Source organism: Emydura macquarii, unplaced genomic scaffold (assembly GCF_026122565.2).
Source record: "Emydura macquarii macquarii isolate MOO-44397 ecotype Brisbane River unplaced genomic scaffold, CSIRO-AGI_Emac_v2 contig_3345, whole genome shotgun sequence".
Classification (NCBI taxonomy): domain Eukaryota; kingdom Metazoa; phylum Chordata; order Testudines; family Chelidae; genus Emydura; species Emydura macquarii.
Genome location: NW_027133482.1, coordinates 4,021,201 through 4,040,437, shown reverse-complemented (window position 1 = coordinate 4,040,437; position 19,237 = coordinate 4,021,201). Strand labels below are relative to the sequence as shown.

Genomic DNA, 19,237 nt, shown 5'->3' with positions numbered 1-19,237 from the left:
CGCCATCATGAGCTGGAAAGGGATTCTCCGGCTGTTGAAATGATGTAATCCCTACCAGCCTCTTAGGCCCTGACTGATCATCTTACTTCTGCGACACCTGATTTCTAAGACAGCTCTCCGATGGGTCCTCACAGCTCCACCTGGAATCAACAGAAGCCTCCAACCTGGCAGCAGAATTTTGTCCTTCTCTGAGTAAAGACAGATCTCTATAACGTTCCCTTCTTCTCCCAGTCAGGTCACATGAAAGTGCGCCAGGAAAACGGGATCACCCACAGAACACACACCTCCAGAATCTCCCTCGGCTGCAGACAATTTCTATGCGTTACAAAACTCTGCACAGTGATTAGGCCTGGACTAGACATTCCCCACACCCCCGAAATATTTCAAGGCCAAATTCTGTTTGCCTGTCTACCACCAGAGTTCCTCAGAGGAGTCTGCTCTCAGCTGCAGTTTGGCTATGGAGAGAAGAGAGTTTTAATACCTAGTGGCCCCTACAAAAAAAGAAACCAAAGCTGAATGAATGGAGGAAGAAACAGCTGCCGACATGCGATGAAGCTTTTCGTGAGCGCGTTAACGGGGAGAAGGCTGGGGAGTCCCCCTCGACAGATACACAGAAGGAATGTATTTTGCAAGAGCAGTGCATGGAGAGTAAGGGAAAGCTTGTGGGCAGCTGAAGTTAGCATAATACACTGAGCGCCAACAGCTTTCACGGTCCTGCAGGGACTCGATTTTCAATCGGGGCAAACCTCGGGAACGTTTGCAACACTCGTTCTGAGCGAGCCCAGGACGGCGGCGGAGACTCCCAATTCTGGTCCGAGAGAGCTGAGGGTTTAAGTCAATCCACTTCAACTCTGGGGGGCCTACGGGGTTTTATTTTAAAACTGGATTAGCGTGCTTCGCTTTGTAAAGAGGTAAAGCTCTGGGGGACGGGGCGGGAGAACGGCAGGCGGAGGCAGTTTCCTTTGCTTGTATGAGTTACTTGACAACTTTGACCATGGGCTATGGGCAGGCGCTACCTAAAGACCCAGAAGTGGAAGGGGATATTTTCCCTCTAGAACATCCCCGTGGCCTCCCCCAGGGTGCTCACCTGCTTGGCTGATGGAAAGAGGGCTTCTCAGCCGGCTGTGTCTCCTTGGGCAAAACCGGGAGCGTTGAGGCTTTCGTGCCATCAGTCTGGAGCAGAGGGTAGGAGGACTGGGCTGCTACCCGGCTGGTCGCCGCAGGGACCCCACCCGTTGTAGGGCACACGATGGGGGAGGGGAACTCAAACTGTTCGGGGTTAGTCGCAGCCACAAAGGAAGGTGTGGAGAAGGCCACAGGCTGGTTGCCATGCAGGAAAGGAGGTGCAAGCAGCTGGTCCCCGGGGAGGGTAGCGGGCTGAAAGCCTCGTGGAGCAGCTTGCTCATGAAGGTCTTTGAAGGTGAAGCCTCCCTGCCCAGGCATTTCAGGGGACGTGGCCTGAATCGGGAGGACATCGGGTGGCTTCTCCACAAAGGGATTCTTTGGGGAAGAGAGGCTGACTCTGGAAAGGGCGAAAGGGTTGCCCGGGCTCGAAGCGTCGTCCTGCTCGCTGCTCTCTTCCCCGCCGCGTGGCCGCCAGAAGTCGGCCTTTTTGAAGTCCATCGCTTGACCCGCTGACCGGCCGAGCCGCCGACTCGACAACGGCTCAGACCCGTCAGCTGAATCGCCTCCCTGCTCGGACGCCCGGGTCGGGCTGACTACGGCTTCTGGGCTTTGAGACTCCTGCTCAGCTGGCCGGGCTTGGGCTTTGCTAGGATGTCCCTGGTTATCTTCCTGCCCCGACTCGGGCCTAGACTTCGAGAGATCTCTCGGGAAGCTAACCTTTCATGCCGGCTAGCTTGGCTGGGGGTTGGATAGCACATAGCTGACTGCTGTTCCTCCAGCGCTGTGCAGAACAGCACCGACTGGCTGGATTCTGGGTTTCTGGGGGCAACCAGCTTTGGAGGAATCCGTTTCTCAGGGAGTATTTCATTCCTATCTGGGAACACTGGCGCCATCTCTGATGAGCTCCATGCGGCGCCTTCGGTCTGCCCAGTGGAGCGTGGCTCGGGGAGCTGTTGTGACTGGGCTGACCCAATTAGTGGAGAAGGGAAGCCTGGCTTTACAGCTCCTAATTTGTTTGCATCGTCTTTAGCATCTGACAGGCCTAATCTGTCTAGGGAGAATTTCAAAGGGCAAGTCTCAAACTGTTCAGCCCCGGCTTCCTCATTTATCTCTAACAGGTTTTCCCCAGAAGAGGTGTCCCGTTTTGTGAACTCATTAGCTCTTGCCTTCAAATTAGCCACCCAGTCTTCGGTGGCGGATTCAGCATCTTCCGTGACCGAAGGGACGCTCCTAGCTTTCGCTTCAATTATCGCCGCTCCCGCTGCAGGTGGACTGGGAGCCACTGGGGAAATATTCTCTCTGCTTACAATGGTATGTTGCTGCTGAATTGCCACCCTTGGGCCCTCCTCATTTTCACACCCATATTCGTTGTCTTGCTGGCTCATCTGCATGTCCAAATTGGCCTCCTCCCCTTCCTCTCTGAAATCCAAGGGTGCGAACCACCTCGGAGGCTTCGGAGGTGGTGCCCCCAGGGTTATCTCCAAAGCAGCTGCCCCTCTGTTCTCCTCCTCTCTCTCTGGGGTCTCAGTCCAGGTCGGGGAGGGGACAGGTCTCTTGTGAAAGTCAGAACCTAGTTTCATGCCGGCTTCCTCTGCCGCCAGTTGGGCACATGTCTGAAGCCGCCATGCTGGTGGCTTTATATCGCTCTCCTCTGTGTTACTAGAATCCTGACCGTCCCTGACGTCGACTGCAGTTGATGACTTCTCGGCTGCTTCCACTTTTGACACCGGTGGTGGCAGAGCAGCGTTATTTCCAGGAAGTGCCTCACTGGGTTTCCCCGAGACTGAATTGCTTTTGATCAACAGGCCTGGTGCGCTCAGAGGACCGCCTTCCTCTTCAAAGGCGCCCTTCTCCGATGTGGGACATTGCCTGAACATGCTCTCCTGAACCTCGTCTTCCTTCTCGGCTACTTTTCGGTCACTTTCTGATAGGCCACCCAGTGTTTCTGTGCCTGTGGTCGTCCATTTGTCTTCCCCTGCACTAGCAGACTCCTCCTCATCATATGCTACAATTGGTTTCTCTAGCTGCCCAGTTTCTCTGTCCCATTTCGCTCTGGCAGTATTTAGAGTAGTCATTGTTGCATCAGTATCCACGTGATCTGAAGTTCCCAGGGCCGACCAGGCTGACCAAGCAGGAAAGGTGCTATTTCTCTCACTCTCCAACACAGAGCTTGAAGGCAAACGACCCAACACATCTTCACTCATGGTAGTTTCCTGTGCTGTCCTCAGTACCTCTGCCTCCCTTCCTTTTACGTTCATGACATCTGCCCAGGACCCTGGGTCTACAGACCCCTCGTCGGCAGCTTGTGGCTCAGCCACGTGAGTTCTCTCCATCTTGTTTTCCTGAACCAGTTCAGCTGGGCTTTCTGCTGGACTTGGCCCCTCCGGAGCATCGGCGTAGGCCATGTCCTCCATAACTACTGAAGACAGAAGGCTTTCCCTCCGAATTTCTGGTTTGAGTCTACTCGTCGCAAAGGCATCAAAGGTGTCCTCCCACTGAAAGATGGAAGGAGCGGCAGGGGGCTGTTCTTGAGGAAGGAGGAGTCCTGGGGAGGCAGGGGTGGCTTCTGGAAGAGAAGCACCAACGCTTTGGGCCGAAGATTCCTGCTGTGGTTTATTAAGTCTTATGGAGGCGGAAGGACTGTACTCCGCAGCGGAATAAAGGTGACCAACGACCTCCGTGGCAGCATGCCGCCCCGATTGGAAACTAGAGAAAAAGTGAGTGGGGGGAGGAGAGTTTAGTACCTGGTCAGCGAGGAGATCCTCGAAAAAGGGGTTGCTGTGCAGGGAGTGGAGGAATGGGTTGGTAGGGGACAAGCATCCACACCGGCTTTCTTCAGCAGCTGTTAAAAGGTTAGTGCGTAGCATGCGAGCAGGATGGACTACACCAGCAGGACACTGGACAGGGAAGCAAGGGGGAAAGGGAGAAGGTGCACACGAGCTGGTTTCTACCTTAGGAGACACTTCCAGGCTGTGGAGGGAAGACAAAATAGTCCTCCTGGTTAATACGATGACAGCACGTAAGTATATGCACACACCACACCAGCCCCTCTACCCACCCCACAAATACTCCTGGTGCAAGCTGTGCAATGCTGCCACCATCAAATATTCCTGCCTGTTAAGCAGAGCAATGGTTAAGAGAGAAATGCATGGACAATGCACGCACTGGTATAAAGGAAAGGACAGCCCTTGTTCCAAGGCAGCTCTTGTGTCCCCCCCACCTCCCCGCCTCGTTTCTTTACAACATTCGGAATTCCTAAAGCTTTGAGCCAACCGGCGAGGGAGGTGGCCAACGAGCGCAGAACTGGAGAAGAGTCTCAATCCAGCACCGACGGCCCCATCGCCCTCTTCATTGAGCCATAACTTGTACCGGGTGCCCATCTTCCACTTCTACGCAGGCGAGTAGCCCCATTGAGTAAGGGTGACTCATGAGAGTCAGTGACTTAGTGATTTACTCTGGAATCTGGTCACGGACGTGGTTTCACCCCAGGTCAGCGGGAGAGACTCTCGAAATGCTCCCTTTCCCCTTCTCCCACAGACCTGTCCCCCCCTCCAAAAACACTGCAGCCAACACAGGAACTGCAGTTATAGCTGAAGAAAAAAAACAAACGCCACATGGCCAGGCACAGGGCTGGGAGTCAGGAGACCTGGGTTCTGTTCTGGTCTTACCTCTGCCGCTGGCCCACTGTGTGATCTTTGGACAAGCCACTCCCGTTCCGGATCGCCGCGGTGCCGCGCGCTCCCTGCAGGGATCGCGGCACCACCAAGAAACAGGTCATTAACCCCTCTCTGTGGCTCCCTTTCCCCGGCTGTACCAATGGAGATGCAGATCCTGCCCCACCTTTGCAACGGGCCAGAGGCTCTCCCATTCCTCCTTTACGGAGCATTGCCAGCGCGACTCCAAACCTCTTGAGTGGAGCTGCCCAAGGCACTGGGCAGCAGGGCAGCATTATCCCTGGGTCCCAGATGAGCGGGCTGAGACACAGAGAAATGAACAGACTTGCATGAGGTCAGGCTGGAGTCCCTGGTGCAGCCAGGACTTCCCATTCCCAGGCCCATACTTCACACACAAGGCAATCCGAGAGTCATAGACGATTAGAGTTGGACGGGAGCTCAGGAAGTCATCTAATCCAACCCCCTGCTCAAAGCAGGACCAGTCCTTCCCCTTAAACCATTTCCTTCAAGACTCAGCAGTCAGATAGCTGAATCCCCTTCCCCATAATCCCTACAGAGGCTAGGACTTTGGGGGTTCATTTGTCCCAACGGTGCCCCTATTTCCAGCAGCACCAGGGGATGGCACCCTCAGAGCAGCTCCAGAAGCCTGAGCTGTTAGAAGAGGGAGGTAACCAACCAACCCCTGGTGGTATCTTCACGTCCCCAGACTTCAGATCATATGCTCTCTAGCCAATCAGTGGGGTTTCTGCCCTCTTGCACCCGCAAGAGGTCACTCCTGCCCCCTGACAGCAAGCAGAGGGGTGGTTATAGAGAGAGAATAAAAAGAGCGGAACCAAACAAATAATATAAAAGTCAAACAGTCACTTGTCTGAAGCGGGAGCTCAGGGGCGGGGGCGGTGAGAAATTTTTGAAAAGACCTTTTTTATTTTTTTTCAATGGGTTCAGTGACCTGGTACCATCCCTGACGTGCACAGCTGTGTGATCAGACCGCTGCCCTCACCACCTCTGTCCTGTCACTTGGCATGCCCACACCTCCTGCAACAGTCTTCGATTAGTTTGTGTGGTCTCTGGAGCAGGGGCTGCTTCTTGCACAGTCCTTTGGGCGCTACATCCTTCTCATAAGACCCGGGTTCTGGGCCCTCGGTGCCTTTGCAGGAGTGAATGGCATTGCTAATTTCTGGGGCACAAGAGGAAACATGTAGCTACTTGCTCCACTTTCAGCCAGCAGCCCTTGTTCGAGAGAAGGCACCACAAATGCACCCAGAGAACCTTCCCCTTGTCAGCAGCTCTAAGGCAAAGTGGTCATGAAGGAGGAATTGCTTTGAGAACCATTTCCTTCCGCCCCTTCTAAAAGCTAAGGGATCAGAGGAGCCAGTGACTCTGCAGCCAGTTTTAAGGCCTGCATTCAGCAAGTGGAATGCATGGTGTGAAAGGCAAGATGAAGACAGCATAAAGACCAGAGTCTCATGCACCAACGCAGGGTCCCTTCAGCGCAGAAATCAGTCACTTGTCTTAAAAAGGGTTCTTCAGACTGAAGTTTCTCTGGCACTTCCTGGCTGGAACGCTCCAGTCTGAGACAGTTTCCCTGCACTGCCATGTATGGGCAGCACCTGACACGCCCAGAGAGAAACACCCGCCACTTCTGGGCTCAGCGCAGAGCTGACCAAGGCAACCATCGGGACAAGGCCGCAAATTACAATTCTAGGGACGAGCCACACAGCCAAACATCAGCTTTTAGGGTGATTGGCCACAAGAGAAATATCGATGCCAATAACTCGGGCAAATCAAAGTTTACGGAGGAAGGTGGGGGAAGCCAAACACCCTTATTATATTGTCAGTCTATACCAGCGGTTTTCAACCTAGGGGCCTGCAGACTATGTCCACGCAAGGGTTCCGCTCCTCCATTCAAAAATGTTTAGGGGCCCACAAATGAAAAAAGGTTGAAAACCACCGGTCTATATTATATATACAGCCTATTCCTGGTCTCACTGATGTCACAGGATTGGGCCCTTAGATGTCACAATAGGCACTAAGCCAGTTTCTCTCGGTGTGCTCAAGTTCAGTTAGGAGGAAATGTACAAAGCACCTTCTCCTCTTCCATCCCCCTACAGCCTTCTCCCATGGAGACAGTTCACCGAACTGCATCACGTCACTGGAGTTTATAGGCACCACTTGACTTCTGACACCATCAGGGTATTTTAAAATAATTCCCCCATAGAAATTCTTTTCCCCGGCTCCTTTTTTTGTGTGTGATTTATAAACTTCTCCTTGAAGGCTGTAAACTAAACTTGCTTCCTTAGTAAATGTCAGTCATCACATGCCTGTAGGCGGATCTGGTACTGCCAGGTTACGGACAAAAACCTGGGCTGGAGATTTCCAGAACAGGAAACGAATGAAGCACGGATGCATGTTTTTAACACTACAGTTATATGTAAGAGTTTAGGTGGGAATGGGAGAAAGCAGCAGCAGAAGCCAAAATGCTGGCCTTCCCAACCTTGATAGAGCTGCTTTGGAAGGAACACAGCCAAGACAACTTAATGAGCATCTCTGCATTTTCTCTTGGCTATTATGGATACATATCTGAAAAAAATAAAGGGCTTTTTCCCCTTCCATTTACTTTGTGGTTGGCCCGTTTTACTGTTCCCCCAGCTTTGCACAGTTTCGCCTGCTGTTTGTGGGTTTCCTCACACAACGACAGGGAGAGAAACCTTTTTAAAACCAGAAGGAAAAATAGCATCTGGAGGCAAGGGGCAGAGTTTGGGGAAAGGCGCTGTGCCTGAAATGGTTACTTTTGCACAGCGGACTGGATTTCAAGTTGTCCGTGTCCTTGGAACAGGCGTGTAACATGCGTTCGCTTGCAGACGGCCCCCATCCGTTTTGTTGAGGGAGGAAAGCTCTTACGCAACTTCGGCAAAGAGCCACATTAGCCAGCAAGAGCAGTCAAAGAGTTGCAGTTCTGGTGAAACTCAAGTGGCCCTTCCACTACCAGCAACCCACCCCGTGTCCCATCCCCCCCCCCCCCCCTCGGGTCCCAAATTCCTTATTTTTAAAAGAAAGCTACATCCAGCTGCAGTGTTGAAAGATCAAGACCAGATTTCTTTACAATGAAACTCAGGCCCCCCTGGGACAGATAAAACCTCTGAATTTCATGGGACTTCACTTCCAGGTGATGCCACCAACCCACGTGTGGTTTGTGTCTCAAACCGTAAGGCAGTCCCAGCCCGTGAGGCTTCACTGAGTTTGGTGGATGTGGCGCAAAGGCTTTACACTGAAACCACATTTCAGGAGCTTTCTGTACTGTCTCAGAGTCCACGCAGCTCTCCTTCACAGCCCTAGCACTAATCGTCCTGGGGTGGAAGGCAGAGAGTGCGGCTACAGGAAGAACATAACGGGACATCTCTGCGTAGCTCCACAGAAGACAATAGCATTGCATCAGACAGCCATTTCATTTAATTATTTATAAGCACTCGGTACTGAAATATGTGAGGGCTGAATAGATTTATGCTCAGAACACCGCTGTGCGGCAGGGAATCATCATGCTCATCACCCCCTGCGTTACAGACAGGAAATGGACAGATGACCGATTCCCCACTGCCGGACACCCACATCTGTGCACAGCAAATGTACAAACCCCACTAGGGTGTGAGTAGAGAACTCCGATTTGGGAGCATTTTACATCCACTATGCAGAGAATAAGAGACCATTCAAGGAACAAAGCAGTGGAGGCCTGGGGAGATCCCACAGAAAGTCTGTGGAAAGGCCAGGAATAGATCCCAGCTCCCCAGAGCTGTGCGTCCATAGCCTTAACCACAAACCCACGCCTTCCTCTACTCTATCCAGCCCCCAGAGCTGGTGTCATGTTTCTTTAATCGCCTCTAGGGCAGGCTCATGCCCACCTTCCCTCAGGAAGTTTTAAAGCACATCTGGATTTTTAGCTACCGTTCGCCATGGCTAAATACACCAGCAGTACCCGGCTCAGGGTAAGGGGAATCGCACCGGCAATGCCAGTGCTGAACTGGTTTCATTATTTGTTGGACGAGCAAAGCAAGGCCCCACCCTCACCTTGATGGCGTTTCTCTGTATATCTTTAACACGGTAACCTCCAAAAACCGCATCCGAGCAATTGCAAAATGTCAGATAACGTTCCAGGGAGCACCAGGCAGAGCCCTACTGATTTCAGGGGAAACCGGAGAGCCGGAAGAGCCTGATTTTCCACAGAAATAAGCCCATAGGCTGCCCATTTAACTGCATTGATAGAGGAAGCTCTCTGGCACCCTCTACACATCACAGGCAACAGCTTACTAGACAGTCATAGAATCATGGAAGATGTGGGTTGGAAGGGACCTCAGGAGGTATCTAGTGCAACCCCTGCTCAAAGCAGGACCAGCCCCGATTAAATCATTCCAGCCAGGGCTTTGTCTAGCCGCACCTTAAAAACCTCTAAGGATGGAGATTCCACCACCTCCCCAGGTAATCCATTCCAGTGCTTCACCACCTGCCTAGGGAAAAAATTTGTCCTAATATCCAGCCTAGACCTCCCCCACTGCAACTTGAGACCATTGCTCCTTTGAGTGCCACTGAGATCAGTCACACACTTTGCTGCCTATGTAGGCTGAGCTGTATACCCGGCCAGGCCTCGCATCCCCATTCCAGCCAGGTGGCTCCAAAACCAGCCTCCCCCCCCCACCCCTCCCCAGCTGCCCTCCAGCCCCTGCCAGGCCTCTTGGCTCCCAACTCCAGCCAGGAGACCCAGCCAGGCCCCTCACACTCCGGCTAGCCTCACCTCCCCACTCCAGCCAGCCACCTCAACCCTCGCTTACATTTGCACTTAAAAAGGTTGAACAACGCAGGGCGCTTGGGCTGCAGGAGCAGTGAAACCTGCAACCCGCTGCCAGAACCTCTCAGTTCTCCCCTGTGGACGGTCAGCACTTTGTTTCTGCTAGAACAGGAGTTACTGGAAGTTCTCTGTCCACCCTTCCAAGAAGGGTCTGCCAGCCCCTGCTCAGCTTCCTGACCTAGTCAGCTTACGGCCTGGGTGTGGCCAAGTGCATTAAACCACCTATAGAGCTAAAGCCAAAATCCTTCCCACCCTGAAAACTCAGGCTGTGAACTGTCCCCAGTCCCCACAGGCGTCCTTCCAGCTCTCAGCGACGTGGCTGTGAAGGATCCACCCCAGAACAGTGTTTCACACCGTAGCCTAAGAGGCTTGAAAAAAAAAAATACAAAGCCAATGTCAACAGATTTCAGAATTCGGAAATGTCACATTTCTGCAGGGTCTGAAACCAAGTGTACTTCCGTCAAGACACACACACACAGAACTCCTGGCATTCACCGTGTGTGTGTGTGTGTGTACACACACCTTACTGGAGATCATACACCCGTCAGACACCCCACAGATCGTACAGCCAAATACATGACACTCCCTTAACCTGCAGTGTCTTGGCCAACCAGGGCAGCCGTTACCTTGGCTGGGTTTTCTCTAGTCGGAGGTACAGGCTTTTTAGAAATGGTCACCGTCCTTTAGGAACCCTCCTGGAGGCAGAAATCCTGCTTTTGTTTTACTCGTCTGAAATACAGAAACGTGACACTAGGGGGAGTGCGTGCTCCGCACTGCCTCCATGGAAAGTAAACAAAAACCCAAAACTTCTTCACTGTATTCCTGAGGTCACGGACCAGTCCTGAAAACACAAGTGATTTTTTGATGCATTAAGATCAGAGCCACACTGCCATCCTGCTCAGAAAAACCCGTCACCCCATGTTCCCTTTCTCTGGGGAAGATTCTGTGACTTCTCTGGCACCAAGCCCCTGATGCACAGGATTTACAATGCTTTATAATCTTCTCCACTGCTCTCACATCTGGAGTTTAGCTGACTTGATCTCGCTTTCCATTTTGTCAATCTTTTCACCTCTCTCACATACATTCCATTTCTCTCCCTTGCTGGCAGCTGCCCCCATGATTCCCTCCCCTGTCAGCAGAGTATCCCTGGCTGGAAAGGAATGTGAGTATGTCCCATGCTAACTGGGCGCTGTATAGTCTAGAAATCTGTTCAAAGAGCTGGGAGCCAGGAACTTCCAAGTTCTAACCCTCAGTCGGACACCAGCGACCTCTGTGATCTTGTCCGTGTCACTCAGCTACTATGTCAAGTTTCCCACGTGTAACACCAGGATAATACTCGTCTATCCCACAGGGTTGCTGAGGATTAGTCACTGAATGTTTGTAGAGATTTCTGAAGATCAGAGGGCCGTAAATATTCAGCAGCAGTCGAATTTTCTACTCTTGTGCTATCCACAGACGCTGCTTGGGAGATCTCTTTCATATTACGTTCTGGATGCTGAAAAGGAGAAGCGACCCCTTCTAGAGGCTACACCACTCTGCCCCCACCTCCTGTCTCCATTATTTGGATGGTCCTCCCCTGCGGTCAGTTCCTGTGCTTGACTCTGCTGCTCCGCACCGCTCTGCCAGCAGCATGAAATGGAGACGATTCTCGACAGCATGACTTCTGCCTACCAGGTCTGAACACCAGGGAAAAGTGACCGGAGCGGTGTTAATTTCACCGGAGCGGTGTTAATTTCACACCTGAGCAGCTAGCAAAGACCTGAGCAGCAGCCAAGCCAGGGGAGCTGGCTGCAGGCTCAGGGTGGCGACACTGCATCAATGTACATTCTACTCACGTTTGGAAAAAAAGTGTCTTCACCACTAAAAGGGTTCAAACTTCTTTTATTTTTGTAATGCTGCATTATGCAGGTCCCTTCACTTGCCAGAGGAAACTTCTTCCTCCCCTGAGGGAAACTGATTTTTGAAGCCTTGACTTCAAGAGCGCATTCACACCACCTTGCACTTAAAGTCTTTCCAAACTGTAAGAATTGGAGGAACACATTGTATTTGTTGTCCCCATTTTACAGGGGACAGACAGAAGTGAACTGACCAGCAAAATGCATCATGTCCGCACCACACATAGGGCCAGAACCCAGGAGTCCCTCAACTTCTACAACTGCCACTCTCAGCCATGTCTTTAAATAGAGGAAGGGGGAGCCGGACCCACATTCTAGAAGTCCTACTCAATACCTGTTTTTGACAGTGGGGAGGAGGGGGAACTTGTATGACGACTACTCCTGTCAACATCAGAATCCAAATAGGCATTTTTCCCCTGGGAGTGTCTGGTTATAGGAGGATAGGTATTTGCCAGAGAACACAAGCCCCTGAAACTCCTCCTGCAGCATCTGTGGGATGGGGATAATAGTTCAATCAATTATTTTCTACTCTTGTTTGAATTTAAAAAACAAAAACAAAAAACAATTGTGTCAGGTGGAGACAAAAAAAAACACAACCTTCCCATTTCCCTGACATTACACTTCTGTGCCTGCCCTCCCAGAGCAGTAAATGAAACACCAAGACTAAAAAGGAAAAGCCCTTTAAAAGCTTCAGAACTGTACTGAGCAAAAATCCTCTCCTAGTAACTGTGACTGAGTGCTTGACTTTAAAAGACAGCATCTCAACGAAGCCGTGCTACGCCAGAGAGCTGTTCTTACGAAACTAGTAAAAGCAATAATCAACATGGCATTTCTTCAGTCCAAGGATCGGAAAACTATTGCCAGAGTTAATGGATCTCATACCCTTCCCTTCCCACCCCCAGATTTACCCCACCTGTGAAACAGGGCTCATGAGACACACAGCGGGTAAATACCCTATCCAGTTATGCAACAAATCTATGGCGAAGCTGGGAAAAGAACCTAGGAGCTTGGCTCTCAGTCCCTAGATCAAATGCATTCTTCATCAGATGGGCACCAATCCCATGTCACACACAGCAAGCTGCAGCTTTTACCGCCACTATCCCCCCAATATTTTAAGCTCTCCCGTGAAGAGATTCACAGTGAGAACCCTGGGGAAAAAAAGTTAGCTGGGTCAGGCTGAGCAAACGTCCTGTCAGTACCTTTTAAAATATTGTATTTGTCTTTCGAATTAGATATCCCCCAGCACAGTCACATCAATTCAGACGAGCTTGGTAGCGGAAGAGAGGGAGCTACAGACACTCGCTTCCTAGAAATCTGCTTGTAGGTTGTGTTCCCTTCAGGATGCTCAAGTGGTTTATCTGAGACCAACCATTCATAGGTGTATTCTGCTATTAATTATTGCACTGCAGGGCCAGGCAGGGGGGAGGGGAGCGATGGCTAAAGAAAATCTTTCCCACCAAACATTTAATCATATACGTCATCACTATGATGTTCACCCCTGATACTAGGCCCTCCAGCACGCAAACTCCCCATCCTTACCACCGGAAATCAACATACCTTCAAAGGGATTGGACTTAGGAAACGTACCTGGCGGGACACAAGGGAAATATGGGAACCCCTCCACTCTAAACCAGAGAGGAAAGCAACACACACAACAGCACAGCCCTTTTCACCACACTCTTTTCTTAAAAGGCACCATTAGACCCTAATATTTTGGCGGCTGTGCTCTCGGGATTTCAGATCCTGAAGCACGATGACACTAGAGATGATCAAACTGAGACGGGGCCAGCAAAGTCTAGCGACACTAGTACCTGTTATCTGGCTCTGTTACAAAACTTGAGGGAGTTGGCTGATGTGATTTCTGAGCCATTGGCCATGACCTCTGAAAACTCGTGGCGACTGGGGAAGGTCCCAGATGATTGGAAAAAGGCAAATCTAGAGCCCATCTTCAAAAAAATGGAACAAGGAGGAACCAGGGAACTACAGAGCGGTCAGCCTCACCTCAGTCCCTGGAAAAATCATGGAGCAGGTCCTCAAGGAATCCATTTTGAGGTACTTGGAAGAGAGGAAGGTGATCAGGAACAGTCAGCATGGATTCACCAAGGGAAAGTCATGCCTGACCAACCTGATTGTCTTCTACAATGAGATGACTGGCTCTGTGGATGTGGGGAAAGCAGTGGATGTGATTTACCTTGACTTTAGCAAAGCTTTTGATACTGTCTCTCACAGTATTCTTATCAGCAAGTTAAAGCTGGATGAATGGACTATAAAACAGATAGAGAACTGACTAGAACATAGGGCTCAACAGGTAGTGATCAACGGCTCTTCTGGCAGCTAGTAACAAGCGGAGTGCCCCAGAGGGTCAGTGATGGGGCCAGTTTTGTTCAACATCTTCATTAATGATCTGAGGAATAGGATAGATTGCACCCTCAGCAAGTTCATGGATGACACTAAAGTGGGGGGAGTGGTAGATACGCTGGAGTGTAGGGATAGGATACAGAGTGACCTAGACAAATTAGAGGATTGGGCCAAAAGAAATCTGATGAGGTTCAACAAGGACAAGTGCAGAGTCCTGCACTTAGGACGGAAGAATCCCATGCACAGCTATAGACTGGGGACCGACGGGCAAGGCAGCAATTCTGCAGAAAAGGACCTGGGGGTTACGGTGGACAAGAAGCTGGATATGAGTCAGCAGTGTGCCCTCATTGCCAAGAAGGCTAATAGCATATTGGGCTGCATTAGTAGGAGCACTGCCAGCAGATTGAGGGAAGTAATTATTCCCCTCTAGTCAGCACTGGTAGGGGCCACATTTGGAGTATTGTGTCCAGTTTTGGGCCCCCCACTACAAAAAGGATGTGGAGAAGTTGGAGAGAGTCCAGCGGAGGGCAACAAAAATGATTAGGGGGCTGGAGCACAAGACGTATGAGGAGAGGCTGAGGGAACTAGGCTTGTTTAGTCTGCAGAAGAGAAGAATGAGGGGGGATTTGATAGCAGCCTTTAACTACCTGAAAGGGGGTTCCAGGGAGGATGGGGCTAGGCTGTTCTCAGTGGTGGCAGATGACAGAACAAGGAGCAATGGTCTCAAGTTGCAGTGGGGGAGGTCTAAGTTGGATATTAGGACAAACTTTTTCCCTAGGAGGGTGGTGAAGCACTGGAATGGGTTACCTAGGGAGGTGGTGGAATCTCCATCTTTAGAGGATTTTAAGGCCCGGCTTGACAAAGCCCTGGCTGGAATGATTTAGCTGAGGTTGGTCCTGCTTTGAGCAGGGGGTGGGACTAGATACCTCCTGAGGTCCCTTCCAACCCTCATCTTCTATGATTCTAAAACCCTGTACACCAGGCAAATTGCTCACATAGATAACACCTTCCTGATGCCATTCACTTGCCCTTCCTTAGCCTTTTCTCCCCCACTCCCGTTCTCATGGCTTAGCCAACCGTAGAAAGCATTAAAAGAAATGCATCCCAATTCTTCCTACCAGATCAGCTGTCTGTCAGATGACAACCGTGGAGCGCTAAGGACTACAGAACTCGTGCGCGTCTCACACACGCCACCCGGGGTCACAGATCTGCACTGTTTTTTAAAATACTGACTAACCCACTTAACTCTCAGAAAAGGAACATTCAGATCAGTGAGCCAAAACAGATACATTGATGCGGGGAAAAAGGAATCCATTGGTTGGTAGCACATTTCAGATCTTAGCTTGGCCGCTCTCTCGATTTAAGGGGGGGAAGGGGGGAAGAAAGAGCAACCCCGAGCGCCTCATCTTGATCCAACAGATAATCACAGTCAGATTTTTCCTACAGTTCCCGGGCTGCTCTTCAGAGCAAACACAACACCACCGCACTACGTTCACCACGCGCTCGTCATCCGGAGATTGCGCCGTGCTCCACAAAAGGAGGGTAAATCTGTGTTAGGAGAGAAACAAAATGAAACGCGCAGGGAAAAGCTGAGAAGTCAAGGCCCAAATTCCAACCGTAAGAGAAACATAGATGAGGCATTTTCTTCAAACAATGGAGGGGGTAAAAAACCAATCACTCCCTGTGCTGCTGTGGCGAAGACTTCAGGGCATGCGCTTCACACCGGATCAATGGGATTTCTGCCCTCCCAACACACCCCTGCCTCTTGGGAGAGTGAGCCGCTCAGGTAGGGAGACCGGATAGCAAGTGTGAAACATCAGGACGGGGGTGGGGGATAATAGGCGCCTATATAAGAAAAAGCCTTGAATATCGGGACTGTCCCTATAAAATCAGGCCATCTGGTCACCCTATCCTGGCCCCATGTCTGTGGGACGTCAGTTGGGGGGAGAGGAAGAGAGAATCTCCGTAGAAAGGGTGAAACAAAAGTCAGTCTAAGGGTTACAGCTGCAGTGCGTGCAGTCTAAGCGCGCTCAGTCACTTCTCCAAGGGGAGGGATGAATGCACACAGATGGGTGGGGCTGATGGGGAGTTTTTAATACGGGACATTCAGAACAGCAGAGTAATTAGGCAGGGCAACTTGGTGTTCCCATTATTTATCCCACCTACTCGCAGCACTTTGTCCTAGACTACAGGCTCTCTGGAGGCAGGGACCGGGTGCCCCTACCACCCTCTACTCCCCCCAGAGAGTTCCCAGTTGTGGACAGGGGACGACGGGAACTGTTACATGGACAGGCGACAAAGAACGACCCACCAGCCATTCAGCGCTCATGTCCCAGGGGGATCTGGGGCCAGGGCTGGAAGGGGAAGAGAACGGGGCGTTTTAGCAACTCTGTCTACGCCCTCCCCCTTCACCCCATCACAGGCCTGGACACCCTCATCTCCCCCACCTGGTTCACCTGCAGAGCCTATGCTAGGTCTGACCTGACGCCCATACACAGAGAGTCAGCCAAGCGACGCAGGGGCGCGGACCCCCAGCGGGGAAGCTACTCCGTTTTGTGGGGGGCTGGGAGGGGATGGTGCCAGCTGGCTGGCTCGCTTCCTTCTGAGCCCATTCAAGCCCTTCCCAGGCCGGCCGGGAAATGCAGGCCAAGCAGGAAACCAGCCATGAAGAGGTGGATTCATCCATCCTGGCCGCAGTTGCCTTGGATGTGGGAAGGAGGCTGCTGGGGTTCTGGAGCCCACACACTCTAACCTCTGCCCACGGCCAGACCCCCGGGCAAGTCGCCGTGGCCAAAGCGGAAAGGAGGAGCCACTGATCTGCGGTACCTGGCACGATGCAGCCGGGGCCTCACTCTCCGAGGTTCTGAGCACCCCCAACGCTCCAGGCGATCAGCGCGTCTGAAAACCAAACCCCAGCGGCCTCAAACTGGGCACCTAAAACAGAGCTACACTCACTCAGTGGCTACCCTTGAAAACCTGGCCGTCTCCCCCACCCCTGAAGTGGGAGGGGCCCCACTTCGCTGCACCTGTTGTAATCCTTAATTGCAGTGCTGCGTCAAGGATCTGCCCTGGAGACATCTCCTCCAAGTCCAGTGCGGGGCGGGGGGACACGTTTCACTGAAGTGGGGCTCTGAGACTGGCAGTGAAGGGCAGTAAAGGGCGACACAAGAGGCAGGGCAGTGCACAATTCAGCTCCAGCCAGGTTAAACACCTTAATATCTCCACCTCAGCAGGCCGGTCTTGGGGAATCCATCAAATTAAGCCAGGAGGGCCACAGAGTTGGGAAAAGCGACATGCAGCAGACTCCAGAGAGCACCGAGCTGCCACGAGCAATTCATCCATCGCGTGGATTAATCCCTCATCAGGCTAATGGAGTTTGTTTTGTAGTCAGAGGTTTTTAAAGCCCTTTGAGAAGATGTAAAGGTGTGTGTGTTTTTAACACAGCCTCACTTTCTGCTTACTGGGTCGAATGTGTTTCTATATTTGCCATTTGCCCCACAGTTTTTAACACCCTCTCTCTAATTCTATTGGCCCTTAGGCAGTAAAATATACTCATTTTATTGTTCTAACCCACGATGATCCTAGATACGAGTAGGTGAATAGGTCTCATGCTTGCCCTGGCAAGCTCTCAGGTCAACTGTACAGGGTTGTATTCACTGGAGAGTTTCCCTTGTTTTTTGTGGTAAAGCAAAAATGACGTATCAAAAATCCCACTGGGCTGATTACTCCCCCCCCCCATTCCAAACTGCCCCTCCCTCCGGCCTTCCCAGCTCCCAACTGCACCCCCACCCCCTGGCACTGAAACCTCCAACCTCACCCCTGCCAGCTTCTCCCTGAGCCGAAAAGAAGCTGCCGGCTGAAAATGGAGGGACACTGTACAATCACTGGAGTTTAGCATTGAAACATGACACAAAAGCACCCAGCAGTGATTTCATTAAGTCAATAAAACCTGACAGTTTAAATTTAGCTGAACCCGGCGCACAATTTCACACGTGCTGCAGAAACTAGGAGCTGCTACAGTCAGAGGGTCTTGGTGCGTCCCATTACCAAACCTAGGAGCTGGATGACCAGATAGCAAGGGTGAAAAATTGACATGGGATGGCGGGGAAGGGGGAGGAGAATAGGCACCTATACAAGACAATGCCCCAAATATTAGGACTGTGCCTGTAAAACCGGGACATCTGCTCACTCTACCTAGGAGCCACACACTCATCAGCTACCAGACCTTCATTTGTGACACTGGTATTTGCTGGTAACCAGGTTAGTGCAAGATGCTCCCAGGTGCTTTAAAATACCCCTGTCAAGTTCCACTTGTCTACTCTGTTGACCAGCTAGGGTCACTCTGCATAGGGTGCCCACATGCCCCATTTTGACCCAGACAATCCTATTTTTAAGCTATCTGGGACTTTCCCCCTTTATTTTTGGGGTGGGACGCAAAACTGGGCATTTGCCCCGTTTGCTCTTGCCAACTGTTCAACAGCAAATGGGACAAATGCCCAAAAAGTGGGGCTTGAAGGAACATTCAGGGGCGGGGGGAGAGCGCCGACGCCAGGTCTACGTCGAAAAGAGGCAGCAGAAAGGAAATCACCGTTCTAAGGGAGGCTTGGGAGAGGGTTTTCCACCCAGGAAGAAGTCTGCTGCTGGCTTGCTCAGTTGCTTCTGCGTTTCTGAATGGAGAAGAGCCGCTGTTTGTGGTTCCTGAAGACCACATTAGAAGTGAAGCGGGAAGAGCTTGCCACTGACTTTCCTCGTGGCCCTGGACGCTTCTCTGAACCTGCCTACTGCAGCAGCCCCACTTGTAAAATGGGGCTAATACTGCCCTACCTGTAGGACACAGAGGTGTTGGCAAATCAATCTGCACAGAAATAGGGACTGAGAAGCAGGAAGTGAAATTAACTAGAAACTGACTAGTTTTCGTTTCACTCTCCAAGAAGAAAAGAAAATACAAGATGTGAACCTATCGGGTAAAATTTTCCCAAGTAACCTAGGAGCCCACGTCCCATTGACATCCAACAGGAGTTGGGATCTCAAGAAGGCATTTAGTGGGTAAAACTCTGTCAAAAGTGCCCACTGAATAGCAAAGAGTAAGATCATAATGTTTAACATCTTGACTTAATTGTCAGATGGAGTGAGCTCTGAACCCTCCTTCCTTCCCCTCCCCACCCCAAAGTGCTGTGTGGGAGCTGCTCTCTGATAATGCAAGGTGGCGGAAGGAGCCGAGGTAAGGAATGTCTTTGTAAAGTGATTTTATTTTTTCCTTTTATAATTTCCCCCCTTTAATCTGGTTCCACGTGTTTACAGCCTTCTGCAACTGCAGCATTTTCCACAGAGGTACAAGGGAAGAATTG

At 51.3% G+C, this 19,237-nt stretch overlaps 1 protein-coding gene across 3 annotated transcripts in view; it reads right to left on the bottom strand.

Moving 5' to 3' along the window:
- RAB11FIP5 (RAB11 family interacting protein 5) overlaps positions 1-19,237 on the bottom strand; it is a 93,900-nt gene that overhangs the window by 17,407 nt on the left and 57,256 nt on the right. Inside the window, exons 4-5 of one of the 3 annotated variants that reach the window (XM_067533665.1) lie at positions 4,077-4,095; positions 3,606-3,831 (exon numbers count right to left, since the gene is read on the bottom strand). The exons of 1 other annotated variant lie outside the window; for it this stretch is intronic. In XM_067533665.1, the coding sequence (XP_067389766.1) occupies positions 3,742-3,831; positions 4,077-4,095 (109 nt within the window). In that variant the 3' untranslated portion in view covers positions 3,606-3,741. Of the gene's footprint in view, positions 1-1,600; positions 3,832-4,076; positions 4,096-19,237 lie in introns of those variants that run through there. One more of the 3 variants, XM_067533663.1, reaches the window with a different exon arrangement.